Source organism: Pipistrellus kuhlii, unplaced genomic scaffold (genome assembly GCF_014108245.1).
Source record: "Pipistrellus kuhlii isolate mPipKuh1 unplaced genomic scaffold, mPipKuh1.p scaffold_m20_p_30, whole genome shotgun sequence".
In the NCBI taxonomy this organism is placed as follows: Eukaryota; Metazoa; Chordata; class Mammalia; order Chiroptera; family Vespertilionidae; genus Pipistrellus; species Pipistrellus kuhlii.
Genome location: NW_023425530.1, coordinates 2,959,212 through 2,976,759, shown reverse-complemented (window position 1 = coordinate 2,976,759; position 17,548 = coordinate 2,959,212). Strand labels below are relative to the sequence as shown.

Genomic DNA, 17,548 nt, shown 5'->3' with positions numbered 1-17,548 from the left:
CTCCATAGTCTGCTCAGGCTTTCTCACAGTAGTCCCCAAAAGCAAGCATTCCAGGAGAGCAAGCAGAATGCAATGCATTTTTTTTTTTTTACCTGCCTTCAGGAGTCACTCAGTGTCCTCTGGACTCCTCAAAATCGTGTCCATGTTCAAGGGAGTGGGATATAGACTCTACACACACCTCTGGAGTGCAGAGACGCAAGATCCCCTAAGAGCAGGTGGGGTGGGAGATATAAGGCAGTAGCCATCTTTGGAAATTCCAGTTTGGTCCCATGACTATGAAGCAGTGAGCTGGGGTTCAAAGCCTGACAGTTTAAGTCTAGAACTCTTACTCCACTTTATTGCCTAGCGTTCAGTGTAGGGACCATTCTGGGCACATTAAGCAGAAAGGAATTTAATAGAAGGATTACAACACCGTTGGAGGGATTGAGAGAGTGGGGTGTAAGCAAGTGCTTCTTAAATTTCAGTGTGCAAGCATCACCAGCAACACTTGGCTAGAACACAGCTTCCTGGGTCCTACCCTAGAGTTTCTGATTCAGCAGGGCTGGGGGGTGAGGGGGCCAAGACCTTGCATTTTTAACAAGTTCCCAGGTGAGGCTGCCTATGAGACCACATTTTGAGTAGCCCGGGAATAGGCCGGCACAGCACAAAGCTGCCACTAGGGAGCTGCTTCCTCTGCTTAGTGAGAAAGGTGAAGAGCCGGCAGGCTGCCATTAGAGCTATTAACTTAGTTCAAGAGCACCTCCAAAGACCCGCAGAGCTGAAGATAGGTCCACTGGAGTGCTCTGCAAAAATCAACTAAAATGAATATAAAGTTAATTAAATATTAATATCCAGCAGGATTCACACACACACACCACACACACACACACACACACACACACACACACACACAGAGGAGGGGAGGTCTACCTCAATTCTATCTTCCAAATTTCTAGTTGGTAGAATCACTTCTTCATCCAAAACCAGAGCAGCAAAAAAGTCTAGGAAATGTAGCTCTTCAAAGCTTCTGCAGTATACAGGGAGGCAAACCAGGAGGAAGAGAAAGAAGAATGGAGGGAGACTGAGAGCCAATTAACTATTCTCTTCACACTCTATGCTGGGACCCAGCCGCCCCCCATCCCCCACCACCCTCATCACTGGGTCCACCACAGGCAGGCAGGAGGCAGGAGAAGTGTGAGAAAGGCAGCCTGGATATCCAGCCCACAGCAACCCTCATCTGAGCAGGCCCAGCACAGAATTCGGTGGTGGAGCAGGCAGTGGACTAGGCAATGAACTTGGCTGTCTTTGGCATCTCAAACCTAATGTGGCCACAAAAGAACTCCCTATTCTACCCCTACAACCTCCCTTTTGAAATACAGTGGCAACCATACTTTGGTAAAAGCTGCTATTTGAATTTTAACCCTTCTAGTTTGGCCCTTGCATCTGATTAAAACACAGGGTACTTACCTCAGCTTTCAGGTGAAGACCTGGAGGCTAAGGCAATTTTCCCTTGCCTGGGACCAGGACCACAGGAGAATGATTCCCACTGACTCAGTAGCTTCAGGGATAGAAACTGTAGATAACGTTTAGAGTCTAACCGCTGAGCTCTGCTTCTGTGTTATCGCTATTGCAAGATAGGGCCACATTCCAATGTCCAGCAGGATGTGACTTGGAACCTACCCTGCGGGCTGTCCCCAGTCTTTAGAATTTAGTCTTTAGGATTTAGAATTTAGAACAAAGGAAAATTCCTGTGGTTTGAACCTTTAAAAGGGACTGCCTACCCCTGAAATGGTGCAGTCATTTGGAGTCCACGTGCGTGTGGTGCTCTTGTGGCTATCCTGGCCAGTCAATAAATCCTTGCTTGCTTTTTTTTAATTAATTAACCAGCCTGCGGTGGTCTTAACCCAGGGTTCGACCCCACAACACCTTTTCCCAATTAAGTAGTGCTGTCCTCTCACTCAAACCCCAAATCTATGAGTCAGCTTTGATTCCTTGTTTCCCACACCCAGCACACTCTTCCTATCTTTTGCTGAGTCTAGTTGTTTCTGTCTCCAAACTGTGTCTTGACCTCTTCTATCCACCTGTCTATACTCTGATCTAAGCCACCATAACTGTTCATACAGATAACCCCAATCATTTCCCTGAGTTCCCTCCTGCCACCCCTGCCCCTGTAGTGTATCCTCCTTCCCCCACAGCCAGATAAGCTTTCACATGCAAATAAGACCTTATCCAAACCGCCCCATGACTTCAGTCTCACTCAGACTGAAACCCAAACTCTCACCTTCATCTGCGCATCTTTTGACTACATATCCCATCACCCTCCCCACACACACACACACTCAATAAGCTGTGACCTTCTTCATGTGCTCAATCATATCAAGCTTGATTCAACCTCAGGGCCTTTGCACTACTATTTATTTTTCTTGAATGTGTGAATGGCTAGCCCTTTTTCACCCACAGATTTCAGTTCAAATATCTCCTTTGAGCAGCCTCCTTGGCAACTCTAAATTAGCACCCAGTAGCTTTCTATCACTTACCTGTTTATATACTTGTTTCTTTTGTCTGTCCCCTTACCTCCCAACTGAAATGTAAGATTCATGAGTACAGGAATCCACCTTGGTCAACACATGCCAACACAGGCCCTCAGTAATTATTTGTTGAATGGGTGAGCAAGCAAATGAATGACTTTATGCCACACTGGTAGGCAAGTAAGAGTTCTGTCCTCCTCATGTCAAAGTGAGAAAACAAAGGCATAGAGTGTAGATGGCTTCTAAGATGGCCCCAAAAATCTCATTTCCTCCATTCATGCCCTTGTGTGATCTCCTCCCCTTGAGTGTGGGCTGGACCTGGCAATGGCTTCTAACCAACAAGTTATGGCAAAGGTGATGAAAAGTCCCTTCTGATATTGGATTACAAAAAGCTGTGTCTTCTGTCTTGATGAACTCCATTGCCTTCTCAGCTTGCTCAGGTTGATAAAGCAAGCAATATGTTGGGAAGGTTTACATGGCAACGAACTGCGGGCAGCCTTTGCCAATAGCCAGCAAGGAACTGAGGCCCTCAGTCCAACAATCCACAATGAACTAAATCCTGCCAGCAGTCACGTAGGGAGTTTTAAAAGAGCTCCTTTTCTAGCCCTAACCGGTTTGGCTCAGTCGTCAGCCTGTGGACTGAAAGGTCCCAGATTCAATTCTGGTCGAGAACATGTACCTTGGTTGCAGGCACATCCCCAGAAGGAGGTGTGCAGGAGGCAGCTGATCAATGTTTCTCTCTCATCAATGTTTCTAACTCTCTATCCCCTTCCCTTCCTCTCTGTAAAAAATCAATGAAATATATTTTTAAAAATTAAAAAATAAATAAAAGAGCTCCTTCTCCACTCAAGTCACAGTGACCTTCTTCATGTGCTCAATCATATCAAGCTTGATTCAACCTCAGGGCCTCTGCACATTCTGTTTCTACTATTTCCCCCCTCCCCCCAAAATGTGTGAATGGCTAGCCATAGCTCAACAGATACCCTTTATTATAACTGAGACACCCTGTTGTAAAGTCCTGGTCCCCACAGAATCTGTCAAATCATAAATGTGTATTCTTTCAAACCACTAACTTAGGAACATTTAATACACAGTAATAGTATCTAATACATAGGGATCAAATGACTTGCCTAAGGTCACATAGTCACTAAAGAACTGAATCAGATGTTGAACCCATGTCTCTCTGTCTCCAAAATCATTCTCTTGATCACTTGCCTACCTGTCTTTCATAATAACAGAACACATCAAAAGCTTGATTCCAGTTAGAAAGTTTGTCTAGGAATCCTTGTGTTTCAACATGATATCTGTATGCCTATGTGTCTGTCTCTAAGTCTGCAGCTCTGATTGGGTGTGCCCCACTGTGTCTCTCCCCACGCATGTAACGATGTCTGGCTATGAATCTGACTTGTGGCTGAGCCCTGACCTTGTCTGTCCCTTTTCTACTGCTCTAGCTATGCCTGTGCTCTACGTGTTTCTGTCTGTCTTCCGGGTCTGTTTCTCTATCATCTTGCTTGCATTGACAGCTGTGATCTCTGCATGTGTGCCCATCTGCCTGTTGCCCTGTCTGGGACTGTTTATGGCTGCAAACTTGTGCTATATCTCTCTCTCTCTTTTTTTAAATATATTTTATTGATTTTTTACAGAGAGGGATAGAGAGTTAGAAACATCGATGAGAGAGAAACATCGATCAGCTGCCTCTTGCACACCCCCTACTGGGGACGTGCCCTCCACCAAGGTACATGCCCTTAACTGGAATCGAACCTGGGACCTTTCAGTACACAGGCCAACGCTCTATCCACTGAGCCAAACCGGTTTTGGCTTTGTTCTATCTCTCTGCATTTATCACCTCTCTGGGTGAGGACTGCACCTTGTGTGTGTTGCCCCTCTGAGTTTGTCTGTTTGTGTCTATGCCTGTGGCCTGCCTGCATGCCTTGGTAACTTTGTGTTTGTCTACTGTCTGTGACTGTTCTGGTCTGTTTGTCTGTGTCGGTCACTTCCTGGCTGCATGTGTGTTATCTGTCAAGTGTTTGTGCCTGTGTTCTGATTACAGTTGGTTGTCTGATTCCGGGGTGTCCTGTGTCCATTCTGCGGCCCAGCTCCCTCTGGTGGTCCGATAAAGAATAGCTGGAGCAGATGGACCAAATGAAAGAGTTGAGGGAAGAGGAAGTACTTCAGGCAAATTGAATCAGGGGCTGCACAGAGAGGGGAAGGCTTGGGTGAGATAGCAGGGACCACACTTGGCCTGGCCTGGCCTGGCCTGCAGGATGGGGCTGGGGGTCCGGCCTCTGAGTCACCCATTGCCCACCCATTCCGAGGAAGGGCTAGGAGACAGGAGGCCTGGTTTTCTCAAAGTGGGTGGGGGCAGGAGCCTACCTCCGGGGACGTCACCCATTAAACTTCCTCTCTCAGCCACACAGGAAGCTGAGCCGGCTCAGGGCCCAGGCCCGAGCAAGCACGGGCCCCCAGAACCCTTGGGGGAAAGGGCCCCACCGGGCCTGCCCAACAGGGACCATGGAATCCAGAGCTGAGTAAGAACATCCCTCTCATGTTTCTCTCTCATCAATGGGGTGAGGCCAAGGGGAGGGGGTCTGGGGCAGGCAGGGGAGGAGGCCAGAGCCACGGGGGCAGGTGGCCCAAATCAAGGCTGGACTCGGCTGGCTTAGAATACGGACTCCATACTCAGGCCACTTGCAGTCCCTCACCCCCTTTCTGTACTTTCTCCTCCCCACCCACCCCTATGCCTCTATATGACTAAGTTTGTAATGCTGAGTGAGTACCTCACCTCTTGGCATATCATAGTTTCTCAGTCAGCAGAGTGAGGGAGGACTGTGTGTGCCCCTGTGTGCAAATGCTTGTGCAGGACTTGTATCAACATGGGGTGAAGTGTTGGGGGTCTCTGGGTGAGGGATGGGATGTCTGCAATCAGTCCCATCACCTTCTTCTGCTGCCTCCAGGTTTGCTTTCTCTCTCCCTAAGCAAAAGACTGCATCCTTTGTGTAGTGGACAGAAGCAGGGGACAAGGGAGCTAGGTGTAGACTGCAGGGCTCAACATGCTGCCCTCTCTCTGGTGTGAAATTTGAGGTCAGCCCCTGAGGCCTCATGAAGTTTCACCTACAGAGATGCACAGGCCAGGCCTCTTGCTCTCAAAACCAGAGAGATGCTCACACATCTACCCACACTCACAGCCACACAAGAAAACATGGACTTATTCACCCTCACACTGGCTTGGCTTGATCACACTGTCACAGTCCTAGGACATACACTGGACAGCCTCATTCTTTCAAGACAACAGGAGATAGAATCACAAACACACACACATCTGTAGGCTCACACAAGCCATACATACACACTCACACACCTTCTCACACAAGTCATGCACACACACACACACACACATACACACACACCTGCTCAAGCAAGTTATGCACATACACACACAGTCACGCTCCCTCACTCTGCTTCATACTCCCAGTCACACACACACACACACACACACACACACACACACACACAATCTACACCATTCCATGCACACCTAGTCTTTCAATCTACACAATCACTGCCAAAATCCTTGGGAGTCATGCACACACAGCCACACAAATCAGAGAGTCACACACGTGCAGATTCAACCACACACACAGAAAGAAGCAAGTCCATGGACCCACCAAGCCCTTTCCTGTCCCACAGAGGGGGTCCCCCTGCTGTGTTTGATTGGTTCTTCGAAGCAGCCTGCCCTGCCTCCCTACAGGAGGGTGAGTGGGGGAGGACTCTGGGGGAGGGAACGGGAGATGGAAGGTGGGGCCCTGAATGTAGAGGCCTGTTCTCCCTGCAGATCCTCCCATTCTGCGGCAGTTCCCCCCAGACTTCAGGGACCAGGTATGCAGCTGTTTCCTTGCTCCCGTGGGACTAGGGTCAGTCCCCTGGGGAGATTGTGGGGCCCAAAACGAGTGGCCACGCAGTGTGTGCTCTTCTCCACCCCCAGGAAGCTATGCAGATGGTGCCTAAATTCTGCTTCCCTTTCGACGTGGAAAGGTAAGGACGAAAGCAGACATCCAGTGACCTGGAGACCCAAGGACTCAGACACCCAGGGAATCAGGGCCCTAACAACTAGGCCCCAGACTGATGGACACAGTACTAGGAGCAATTGGGGGGGAGGGACAGGGGCGGGTGAAGGAGCTGGAACCCAGTCTCTGAGCATCTTCCACCTCCAGGGAGCCTCCCAGCCCTGCGGTACAGCATTTCACCTTCGCCCTCACAGACCTGACCGGCACCCGTAGATTTGGTTTCTGCCGCCTAAGGGCCGGTGCCCACAGCTGTCTCTGCATCCTCAGGTGTGGAATATGGGGCAGGGGCTGGGGGGAGCCTGGACCTAGGCGCACTTCACGGAACCTGTGTCCTCTCTCTACAGCCACCACCCTTGGTTTGAGGTGTTCTACAAGCTGCTGAACACAGTGGGAGACCTCCTGGCTCAGGACCAAGTGAGACCAGCCCCCCTCTCATCCCGCAGGAATCCTAGCCCCCCACCCCAAAGCCCCCAGCCCTGGGCTCTTCTCAGAACGCCCAGCTTGAGCCAAGACCTTCAGAATCCCCAACTTAACTTTTCTTTGCTTTTTTTTTTTCTTCTCATTTTTTTTATTAAGGTATTATATGTGTACATACCTTACCAATCCCCACCCACCCCCACTCCCATACATGCCCTCCCTCCCCGGAGTTTTTCGTCCATTGGTTATGCTTATATGCATGCATACAAGTCCTTCGGTTGATCTTCTTTGCTTTTTTAAAAACATATTTTTAAAATATATTTTATTGATTTTTTTACAGAGAGGAAGAGAGAGGGATAGTTAGAAATATCGATGAGAGAGAATCAGTGATCAGCTGCCTCTTGCACACCCCCTACTGGGGATGTGCCCGCCCGCAACCAAGATACTTGCCCTTGACAGGAATTGAACCTGGAACCTTTCAGTCCACAGGCTGAGGCTCTATCCATTGAGGCAAACCGGTTTTAGCTAAAAACATATTTTTATTGATTTCAGAGAGGAAGGGAAAGAGAAACATTAATGATGAGAGAGAATCATTGATGGCTGCCTCCTGCAGGCCTCCCCACCCCCCAACTAGGGATTGAGCCTGCAACCGGGACATGTGCCCTTGACCGGACTCGAACCCCGGAACCGGGACCCCTTTAGTCCGCAGGCCGACGCTCTATCCGCTGAGCCAAACCGGCTAGGGCTCCAACCTACGCTTTGACTCAGTCCCCCTCACCCCCACCCAGGTCTCAGAGGTCGAGGAACTTCTAAGCCTGCTGCAGCGGACCCTGCCAGAGACCCAGGCCTCTGTGGAGCTGGTGAGTAGCTCCGAACCCCAGTTAGATGGGGAGGCATTTCCCCCCACCCCCCGCGCAGCCCTAAGGACCACACAGACACACGTCTCCCTCAGGGCAGCGGAGTGATGGTCTCCAGTGGGCCCGGGAGGATGCCCCCAGCCCCCGGGAACATCAGGCCGGTGAGCAGGGCTGGGGAGCCTGGAAGGGTGGGCTCCCAGGTGAAGCCAGCCCCTGACTGATCGGTCCCTCGCCAACCCCTCCCCCACATCTCCACCAGCTTTCCTGCTTCGTGGCCCCCGACGCCGGCCGCCTGCCATCCATTCCGGAGAACGTGAGTGGACTGCTCAGAGGGGGCGGGAGGAGGTCAAGAGGCCCGCAGGGACCGCCCGGCCCTGAGGTCCCTAGCGCCCAGCGCTGCCCTCTGTCCCCCAGAGGAACCTCACGGAGCTGGTGGTGGCCGTGACCGACGAGAACATCGTGGGGCTGTTCGCGGCGCTCCTGGCCGAGCGGAGGGTGCTGCTCACCGCCAGCAAGCTGAGCACCGTGAGGGGGGCCGCCGGGCCGGGCGGGCGGGGCCCCGACCTGGCTTCGTGCCCCGGGGCGGGGCGACGGGGGGGGGGGGCGGACTCCTCCTCTCACCTCGCCTGCCCGGCGACCCCCGAGGGCAGAGTCCTGGCTCTGCAGACCCTTGCAAGGTCAGGGTTGCGCTGAACGCTGGCTCCACCTTTGCGGGGGCAGCAGCGTGGGCAGCGCCGTAGCTGCCATTGGAAGCTCCTCTTGGGGAATGCAGAGCCAGACCCCACCCTCTGGGGCAGGAACAAGCCCGCTCCGCCCCTCGGGAGGGCGAGGTCGGGAGCGCTAAATTCCAGCTCGACCCGAAGTGGTCGAAGGACTGGGAGGGTGGGTGGGTGGCCGTGGAGGCTGAGTGCTGGCTCCGCCCCTAGGGCAGGACCAAGGAAGATAAATTTTAGCTCCGTGGAGCTGAGTCGTGGCTCCACCCATAGAGGCGGGGCTAGGGCGGCTCCGTGTTAGCTCTGCCCTTATGAAGAGGGATCCTGGAGGATTGCATATTAGCCCCAACCCTAGGATTTGCCCTGAATCGCAGGCCACTCGCAGCCCCTCCCCCTGAGTGAGCGCCTCTTACCCGACCTGTCTATCCTAGCTCCACCTGCTCCAAGCCCTGTGATTTGCCAAATTCTAGGTCTCCACCTGATTCCTAAAGGGGTGTGAATTTTCTTCACCTCTTCCCCAGCAGCGGGTGGGTAAGGTGAGGTGGATGGGAAACGGAGCTGGGAGAGGGCTCTCGAACCGTCCCAGAGGGAGTTCTTGAAGCTGCGGGCCCAGGCCCTGCATCCACAGTACCCACCCGTCCCCAGCTGACCTCGTGTGTCCACGCGTCCTGTGCCCTCCTGTACCCCATGCAATGGGAGCACGTGCTGATCCCCACCCTGCCGCCGCACCTACTGGACTACTGCTGGTGAGGGAGGGGCGGGCCTGGGGAGGGGCAGGGCCTGGGGGCCTGGGGGCCAGGGCATAGCTCCTACATGACCCTGCTCCCTCCGCTCGTCCTCAGCGCTCCCATGCCCTACCTCATCGGAGTCCACGCCAGTCTCGCAGAGGTCAGTGGGCGCGGCCATGGACGGCAGGGACGGGCGGAGTTTTCCTCCCTCTGCATCCCCAGATCCCCTCCCTCGCCAGGGATCCCCAGACTCTGAGCTGTGGTCCCCGTACCACCCTCCAACACAGAGAGTGCTGGAGAAAGGCCTGGAAGATGTCGTGATGATGAACGTGGACTCCAATATCTTAGAGACACCTTTTGACGACGTGCAGGCGCTGCCTCCCGACGTGGTCAGTGTCACCCCGCCCACCCTCCCAGCGCCTCTGGGAGAGGGAGGCCCCAAGCCCACCCGCTCAGCACCGCTCCCTTGTCCTCCAGGTGTCCCTGCTGAGGCTGAGGCTAAGGAAGGTCGCGCTGGCCCCAGGAGAAGGGGTGTCCCGTCTTTTCCTCAAAGCCCAGGCGCTGCTCTTTGGAGGGTACCGCGATGCGCTGGTCTGCAGCCCGGTGAGCAGGGCGGGGGATGCTGAGGAGGAGGCCTAGTGGACCCTGGAAGATGATATCATTTAGGGTATTTACTCTATGCCTCCATTTGCTCATCTGTAAAATGGGATCCAGGTAGTACCCAGCCAAACGGCTGGCGTGAGTAAAATGCTTGGATAGTGCCTGGCACTTCATGAGTATTCAAATGCTAGGTCCTACTATTACTACCTCATTTAATGGTCATGACAGTAGTATGTGATGGGTGCCACTATGGCCCCATTTTACATGTAAAGAAATTGAGGCTTGGAGAAGCCTTAGGGTAGGTGAGTGTTAAACCCAAGACTCTGATTTGCTGACTTTCAACCCCCTCCCTCAGTTTTCCACTATTCTATAAAAACTTGAGGGGGAAATTCTATTATTTAAGTGTCTGATGTTCCCGTTGGCTGTGCCTTCGCAACACATCTGGAATCTGCCCATTTCTCCCCATCATCTGTCTCCACCCTGGCCTGGTCCCCATTATTGCTCACCTCATAGTCTGTCCTCCCTGAAGCGGCCAGAAGTCACCCGTGAGCACCCAAGTCAGGTCTCCTCCCTCCTCTGGGTAAAAGTCACCTCCCTCTGGGTAAAAGCCCAAATCCTCCCCTTGGCTCACCAGGCCCTGCACAAGAGCAGTCCTACGGCAGGCGCTCAATCAGCATTTGCTGCATAGATAGATGGTAGAGTAAGGGAGGCAGCTGGTGTCCTGGAGAGCCTCCGGGAGCTCAGGACGAGAATCCTCCTTCCAGGGCCAGCCTGTGACCTTCAGCGAAGAAGCCTTCTTGGCCCAGAAGCCCGGGGCTCCCTTGCAGGCCTTCCACCGGCGGGCTGTGCACCTGCAACTGTTCAAACAGGTGCGCCGGAGCCCAAGGGCGGGATTGGGACCTGGGGGATGGGGTTAGAGACGCCACGCCTGGGTCCTGTGGGCGGGGCTACTAGAGTGGAGTCGGTCTGGCGGGATCTCCCTCTTCAGATTGGGGAGGCAGAACTGAACTAGGTTTCTTAAAGATGAGAGCTCCCGTCCTGATTTCCTAAGGGACAAAAATCTACTTCTTGGTCGCTGGGGAAATAAGGGCGGGACCAAGTCCCAGGATCAGGGTGGAGTCTGTGCCAGTCTTCGGGAGTTCTGGGCGTGTCCAGAGTGCGTACATCCCTTGGGAGGGAGGAGGAGGCGGGCGGGGACTCGGGGTACCTGGGAGGGGGCTGGAGCGCGATCGGACTCCTGGGTTCCTGGAGGAAGGTGGGTTGGACTCCAGGATCCTTCATCACGGGGGTGGGTTTTAGGGTCCCTGAAGGTGGGGTCAACCTCTTCCAGGGTCCCTGAGAGGTGGGTAGGTCCGAAGTGGCAGAATCTGACTTCCGGGCCCTTGTGAGGGGCGGGGTCTGATCCCTGATAACAGATCCTGACCTGGTGCCAGAGGAGCCGGTTGGACCTCTGGCTTCCAGAGGTGGGTTCCAGACCTCCTGGGTCCTGGGGGTGGGCCTCTAGCCTGGTCAGGAATGACTTCTTCTCCTAGTCCTTGCATTCAGATGTGACCCTGATCCTTTCTCCCATCCCCAGTTCATTGATGGCCGGCTAGAGAAACTTAACACAGGAGAGGGGTTCTCAGATCTGTTTGAGCAGGAGATCACCTGCAGCGGGGCCTCCTCAGGTGAGCCCTGAATCTAGCCCGGAGTCCCTACCCCAACAGCCCCCTGCCTGAGCATGCCTGGCATGACCACACTCTCTCCTCACCCCAGGAACACTTCGCTCCTACCAGCTCTGGGCAGACAACCTGAAGGTATTGAACACCTGTCTTGTTTATTATTATTGAATTAATTTAATCACACAACAGTCCCCAAGTAGCGTCATTGTTTTGCTCATTTATAGAGGTGAAGAAATTGAGGCTCAGAAAGGGAGGAGGGCTTGTCTGGGGTCACACCATCCTGGAGTGAAGAGGGTCCTGGGGTAACACCAGATGCCTAAGCCTCTCTCCCTTGGCATTCTCTCTCCAGAAAGGTGGCGGTGCCCTCCTGCATTCTGTCAAGGCCAAGACCCAACCGACCGTCAGAAACATGTATCGCTCGGTGAGGCTGGGCTACACAGGCCATTTACCGGGGTGACAGAGGACATTTTAACCCCACGTTTAAAGTGCACATATTTTTATCAACTGAATCAGCAGTTAAACCATTAACAATCTTTCCCACTTTTATTTTCCATTCACTATTCTCATGTTTGGCAGGATTTCTTTCCTATTTAAAAATGACAACCAAGATTCATTGGGGTTTTTTGTTTGTGTGTTTTGTCCTTCTCAGACACTGCAAACCCCGCTTCTATCCTGCTGGGGGGTTTTACTTCCAAGCCCGTTTCCTGGGGCCAACTTCTGCGGCTCCAAATTGTCCATTCAATTTTATTCTTCACTCGGCTTTTGAACACAGATGCATTTTTATGATGTCCTGTTTCTGCTACTCCCCATTTCATCTGGGGTTCTTTCCCCCAGGAATATTCCTTTTTGTATTAGCCAAGGGGGCGAGAGTTTGCACTGACTCCTTAGGTGATGCATGGGGAATTGTGAATATATTTGTGAGACATAAACACGGGAACAGGGGGCTGAGTTCTCAAATGTCCAGTGTCAAATCACTTCACATCTAATCCCTGTGGCTCCTCCACAGGCCAAGAGCGGCTTGAAGGGAGTGCAGAGTCTCCTGATGTACAAGGTAAAGCTAGTGGCCAGCGGGGGGGGGGGGGATGGGGAAGTGGGCTCCTGGCTCACCCAACCTCTTCCTAGGACAGGGATTCTGGCCTGCAGAGGGGGGGCTCCCTCAGGGCTTTCTCCCTCACCAGTCGCTCAGATCACCTGCAGCAGCGTCTGCCTATCACCCAGCACTTTGGACAGGTAAGATGCCCCGCCTCCACGCACACGCCCGGAATTATCCCCAAGTCCTCCGCCCATCCTCAATCTCCATCGAGACAACCTGCCTCCCTCCTCCTGTACCCCAGTATCTGCTGCCCGCTTCCCACTCACCCTCCTTCACACAGCTCCCCTGACTCTAGCTTCTGGGGCCCCACCCCTCCAAACCTGTCCTTTGCAGAACCGGCCCCTTCGCCCCAGCAGGAGACACCGGCAGGAAGAGAGACCTTCTGAGTCCCTGGGGGAGAGGTAAGGCTCAAAGGCAGAAGAGGGGGCAATATTGTAAGCGGGAGGCCAGAACTAATGGGGAAGATGGTCCCCAAATTTCAAACCAGCCAGAGCCACCAGACCAGAGCTGGGGGTTTGGGGCAGATATCGGAGGCTACCTAACCTCACACAGGACACCGTCTCTGAGCCCTGAGGATACCCAGGACTCCTGGGCAGAGGAGGCTCTGGACAGCAGCTTCCTGGGGTCTGGGGAAGAACTGGATTTGCTGAGTGAGATACTAGACAGTCTGAGCACGGGAGCCACACGGACAGGCAGCCTGCGGTCCAGCCAGAGCTTAGACTGCTGCCACAGAGAGGACTCGGACAGCTGCCTCAGCCTGGTGAGCCCTCCAGTCCTCTCCCACTTGCCCACCCAACTAGCCACTCCCCTCCCCCTTTGAAGTTCAGCAACTTGCTAATCTTCCCATCCCCCCACCCCTGTCCAGCCTAACTTACCAGGAAGACAAAGGTGGCAGCCAGATGAGGAGGACCTCCCAGAACCCTATTCCCAGTCCCTGCCTGCCGGCCTGCCATCTCTACAAAGCCCCCAGCCTCCGGATACCACAGGGTCCTCCAGGAACCTCACTCCCTCCGAGGCCAGCCAAGAAGTCACTTCTTTAACCCAATCCTTAATAGCTTCTGCAGAGCCAAGCAGCCGAGGGGACCTCCAATCCTCTCTCACAGAGCCCCATCGACAAACTCCTCATCTCTCCCCTCTCCACGAGGCCGCCGGAGAGCCCAGAGGGGAGGAGAGGTCCTGCTCCCAGCTCTCCACAGCGCCCACCCAGCCCAGCCGTGCAGAGAGCCCCCAACCTCCGCTGCCCACCAAGCCCCACCCAGATACCACCTGGACATGGCAAACCCGTGGTGCTACCTCAGATGCCGGTTTCCCAGAGAGCCCCAGAGCCCCTGCTGTGCCCGCCAGCAACTGGCAGGAGCCCCAGGCCAGGAACCGGCCCAGAGTTGCTGAGCTTAAAAAGTGTTTTGAAGGTTAAGGACCAGGCACCGGGAGGAGAAGCCATTCTCTCAATAAAGTCTCAAGAGCCCAACGCTGTTTCTTTCCGGCCCTCTCTCTGCGCATAAACCCATCCCACCCAACACCTTCCCCACTGGCTCCTCAGGGGCGTGAAGAGCCTCCCTTCCAGGAAACCCTCCCAGCCCCTAAGACCCTCGAAACCTTGCAATTCATCCTCCGCGGCCTATGAGCCAGCCCTGCATTTACCTCCTCCATCTAGGCTAATTTCTGCCTCCACCAGTTTAAAAAAAGGATTTATTATATCTCACTACTAATTTTACACATTATATATATATATATAAAATATGAGCATCCCCGCCTCTCTTGCCCTCAGGGGCAGAGTTTTGAAGCACCTTTTTCCCTTCTGTTAAGCCCAGGGTTTGAAGGCTCAGAGTGGGATCCGCCTTCCCCCAAGGTCACACAGCAAGGGAGGGAGATGGAGAGAGGAAGGGGACCTAGATGGGCAGGCACCCCTGCACTTTCTCCTTGGAGTCCTGGGGAGCCTGGGCCTCGGTTGCGTGGGAGAACTGAAAGGAAAGGAGAGGGGCGTTGTCGGGCCTGCGTGGAGCTGGTGCAGCAAGCAGAAAGGCGGGTCCCTAGCACCGGCACCCCCAATGGCAGGCAGAGTCATGCAGAGGCGACATGCTTCGCAGAGCCCGCCCGGCAGGTGCCCCGTGGCCCCAAAGTCCAACTGAGCCATCGTGGGCTCGTGTCTCGGTGGTGGGTGCTGTGTGGGAGCAGGTGCTAGGCAGTCCTGGGTAGTGGTGGTGGCGGTGGTGGCGGGCCCCAGCGCTCAGATGAGCCGCTCCTCAGGAGGCAGCTTGAGGTTGGGGGGTGGTGGCGCTCGGGCACCCACCTGCTCCTCACTGCTGGGCCTGTAGGTGCCTTCCGTCTGCCGCTTCTCCCGCAGTTTCCGCACCAGCAGCACCAGCCCCACAGCCAGAAGCAGGGCAGCCAAGAGGGAGAAGACCACGATGATGGCAGTGGTGGCCTCCGTAGACTACGAGACAGGGGACAGGTGTGACTTCCCTGAATCTGGGGATCCTGTCTACCCCCACCTTAGAAGCATCCAGGGTTCCTAATCCCCCCACACACACACCTGCTCCTCCCCCCACACACATCTGCTCTTCCCCACACACATACCTGCTCTTCCCCCAACACACACCTGCTCCTTTTGGTGATCTGGTTCCTCCACCCTGACCCCCACCTATCACATTTGGGGCTCCCAGTCCCCCACACCTACCAAGTCTGGAATCCAAGCACCTGCCACATCTGAGTTCCTAGCTATTCCTCCCCTGTCCCCCCCACCTCCTCCTGAGAGGCCTATAGGGCTCCTGACCCACTACACTGGCCACCATCCACTCCCTTCCTGAGGTTCTGGGTCTCCCCAGTCTGGGCCCCTGCCTCTCCCTAATTGTCATGTTGATATTCTGGTCTCTCACACTTGGGGTTCTCCAGTGCCAACCCCCATCCTGGCCTGCCACTTCTGAAGATCCAGGCCCCTCCACCTGCTACTTGTGAATAGCATTCTGAATAGAATCCCTGCTCCCTTCATGCCATATATACCCCCCCCCCAACTCACCAGGGCCCCATTGTAGCTGGGGTATGGGGTGGTGGTGTTATTCTCATGTGCAGAGTAGTTCAATGCTGTGGGGAAGTGGTAGAGAGAATAAATGAAGCTCCATCCTGGCACATCTGCCCCCTTCCTTGGGGATTTCCCCTGCCCTCACCCCCGTTAGAACTCTGCCCTTCTGACTGCCCAGCTGTACTGATACCCAGGCTACCCCCAGCCCCGTGGAGCCCAGCAGTGAGGAATCGGCCCACAGTAGTTTGTAGTTTGCGCTGACTTGGGGGCTATGACAGTGGATGGTGTCGAAGCCCAACTTTCCCCTCCTCTCCCCTCCCCCACCTACCTGGCCTTTTCTTGGCTCTGAAAGGTCTGGAGAGATCCTGCTTTTCCCTGGAGTATCTATTTAATTCCACTCCCACCCCCATCCCCACCCCAGGCTCTTCAAACTGGAAGAACTGAATGGCTGGGTCCACCCATATGGCCAGCCTGGTCGTCATCCTGAACTCAGAGCCCCAGGCAGGCAGGCAGGCCTCCTCCAGGCTCCCAGGCAACCCAAAACACCTCAACCACAGAGACTCAGATATGCAGGCGTCCTCTCCCTCCGGCTCATAATTCCACCCCAATCAGGAACTCAGGAATTCCACACCAACTGCGACCGTCCAAGGAAGGATTAGGAATTCAAAATCCCCAGCCCTGACCTTGTAGAGACTGCTGCCCCCAAGGCACTCCATGCCCACCCACCCCCACCCACACCCCAGTTCTTAACCTCTCGGTGTCCCACGTCCCCCAACGCCCCTGCCGGTACCTACTTTGCCCCCAGACCCGGCCCCAGCGGGCCGGCAGCAGCGGCAGGCCGAGCGCCAGGAGCAGCCCCAGGCTGGGGCTCGCCATGGGCCTGGGGAGAGAGGCTGGTGGCACCAGGGACAGGGTTTCTGGCGCGCCGCTCCTACCGCATCTCGGGCCGGAGGTGCTCAGGACTTGGCACCTGCGGGCGGGAGACGGAGAAAGGCCGGGGCGTGGGGGAGGAGGCTTGACCCAGGCAGGCGCAGGCCCCGGGGAGGGGCGACCCGCGCCCGGGCACCCGGGAGTCCAGCCCCGCCCCGCCCCGCCGCCAGAGGTCAGAGATTAAAAATTAACTCGGGGAAGTGCATTCCTAGGCTCCGGGAAGAGGAGCGGGCGGCGAAAGGAGGCGGCGGGTCCACCAGCGCGACCCGCCTCCCTACCTGGCCCCGCCGGTGGCGTCTGGGATCTCGCGCAGGTTCCCGGTCCGATTCCCTCGCTCGAACCCTCCTCCGGGCGTCCCTCGGTCGCTCGGCCGGACTACACCGGCTCCTCCCGCTCACGTGACCCGGAAAGTTTAGTCACTCACCTGGGAGGGGAGCGCACTTCCGGCTGGTGCACCTGAGCAGAGAGGAGGGGGCGGGGCCAGGCGGGAGGCGGGGCCGCACCTCGCGCGCACCTGTAACGGGAGCCCAATCGTATAAACGCGGAAAAGCAAAAAAAAAAAAAAAAAAAGTGCCAGAGGAAACTCCCGCGTGTATTGTGGGCACGTCTGTAAGATCGCACAGGTGTGGAGACACACGAGGCGTGGAGACGCAGCGGTAGGAGGCACTCCCGTTTGGGACCGACCCGGATGGGAAGTCCCTAAGGAACACAAACACCTGCGCGGTACTGACCTGCATGGTACACACCTGCAGGTGAGCAAATCTGTGGAAAAGACATCGGCAAGGACATGTGAGAGAGAAGCACACCTGTGGGAGACACCTGCCTTGAATCACATCCACTCGGAGGATAGCTGCAAAGAAGCACACCTGTGTGGGAAACAGCTGTACAGAACAGCTGCCTTCTAACAAGCACCTGCCTGCGGCGTCCTGGTGTACGGTTTGAAGACGCGGCTGCATGGC

At 55.0% G+C, this 17,548-nt stretch overlaps 2 protein-coding genes across 6 annotated transcripts; one reads left to right on the top strand and one right to left on the bottom strand.

Moving 5' to 3' along the window:
* The first annotated feature begins 4,795 nt into the window (after positions 1-4,795).
* Positions 4,796-14,108, top strand: DENND1C (DENN domain containing 1C). Of its 3 annotated transcripts, XM_036460065.2 has the most exons (23): positions 4,796-5,035; positions 6,195-6,259; positions 6,340-6,383; positions 6,490-6,539; positions 6,719-6,838; positions 6,916-6,985; positions 7,777-7,848; positions 7,941-8,006; positions 8,105-8,158; positions 8,260-8,370; positions 9,204-9,304; positions 9,401-9,446; positions 9,574-9,675; positions 9,764-9,889; positions 10,651-10,755; positions 11,463-11,553; positions 11,642-11,682; positions 11,897-11,968; positions 12,554-12,598; positions 12,670-12,777; positions 12,974-13,041; positions 13,193-13,400; positions 13,506-14,108. In XM_036460065.2, exons 1-23 carry the CDS (start codon positions 5,019-5,021, stop codon positions 14,052-14,054), a joined length of 2,331 nt encoding a protein of 776 aa, XP_036315958.1. In that variant the 5' UTR covers positions 4,796-5,018; the 3' UTR covers positions 14,055-14,108. The 3 variants fall into 3 exon arrangements, with proteins under 3 accessions (XP_036315958.1, XP_045445120.1, XP_045445121.1); XM_045589164.1 differs by having other exon boundaries at positions 4,829-5,035; positions 12,554-12,777; positions 12,974-13,400; XM_045589165.1 differs by lacking the exon at positions 9,764-9,889 and having other exon boundaries at positions 4,832-5,035; positions 12,554-12,777; positions 12,974-13,400.
* On the bottom strand, positions 12,540-17,035 carry CRB3 (crumbs cell polarity complex component 3). 3 transcript variants are annotated; one of them, XM_045589166.1, is made up of 5 exons: positions 17,014-17,035; positions 16,343-16,629; positions 15,657-15,721; positions 14,931-15,074; positions 12,540-14,601 (listed from the first exon to the last, which is right to left on the bottom strand). In XM_045589166.1, the coding sequence occupies exons 2-5, from the start codon at positions 16,533-16,535 to the stop codon at positions 14,530-14,532; spliced, it is 474 nt and encodes a 157-aa protein (XP_045445122.1). In that variant the 5' UTR covers positions 16,536-16,629; positions 17,014-17,035; the 3' UTR covers positions 12,540-14,529. The 3 variants fall into 3 exon arrangements, with proteins under 3 accessions (XP_045445122.1, XP_036315963.1, XP_045445123.1); XM_036460070.2 differs by having other exon boundaries at positions 16,868-17,018; XM_045589167.1 differs by lacking the exon at positions 17,014-17,035 and adding an exon at positions 16,883-17,005 and having other exon boundaries at positions 16,454-16,632.
* Between the last annotated feature and the right edge of the window lie 513 nt (positions 17,036-17,548).

What these genes read in the sequence shown, in the direction of transcription:
- DENND1C (XM_045589164.1), top strand. An exon ending in ATGCGCTGGTCTGCAGCCCG is followed by an intron (nt 9,890 to 10,650) that starts GTGAGCAGGGCG and finishes TCCTCCTTCCAG; the next exon opens with GGCCAGCCTGTGACCTTCAG. An exon ending in CTGCAGCGGGGCCTCCTCAG is followed by an intron (nt 11,554 to 11,641) that starts GTGAGCCCTGAA and finishes TCCTCACCCCAG; the next exon opens with GAACACTTCGCTCCTACCAG.
- CRB3 (XM_045589166.1), bottom strand. Translation starts at nt 16,535, where the DNA reads ATGGCGAGCCCCAGCCTGGGGCTGCTCCTGGCGCTCGGCCTGCCGCTG. An exon ending in GGGGCAGCAGTCTCTACAAG is followed by an intron (nt 15,722 to 16,342) that starts GTCAGGGCTGGG and finishes ACTTCCCCACAG; the next exon opens with CATTGAACTACTCTGCACAT. An exon ending in GGCCCAGCAGTGAGGAGCAG is followed by an intron (nt 14,602 to 14,930) that starts GTGGGTGCCCGA and finishes CTTTCCTTTCAG; the next exon opens with TTCTCCCACGCAACCGAGGC.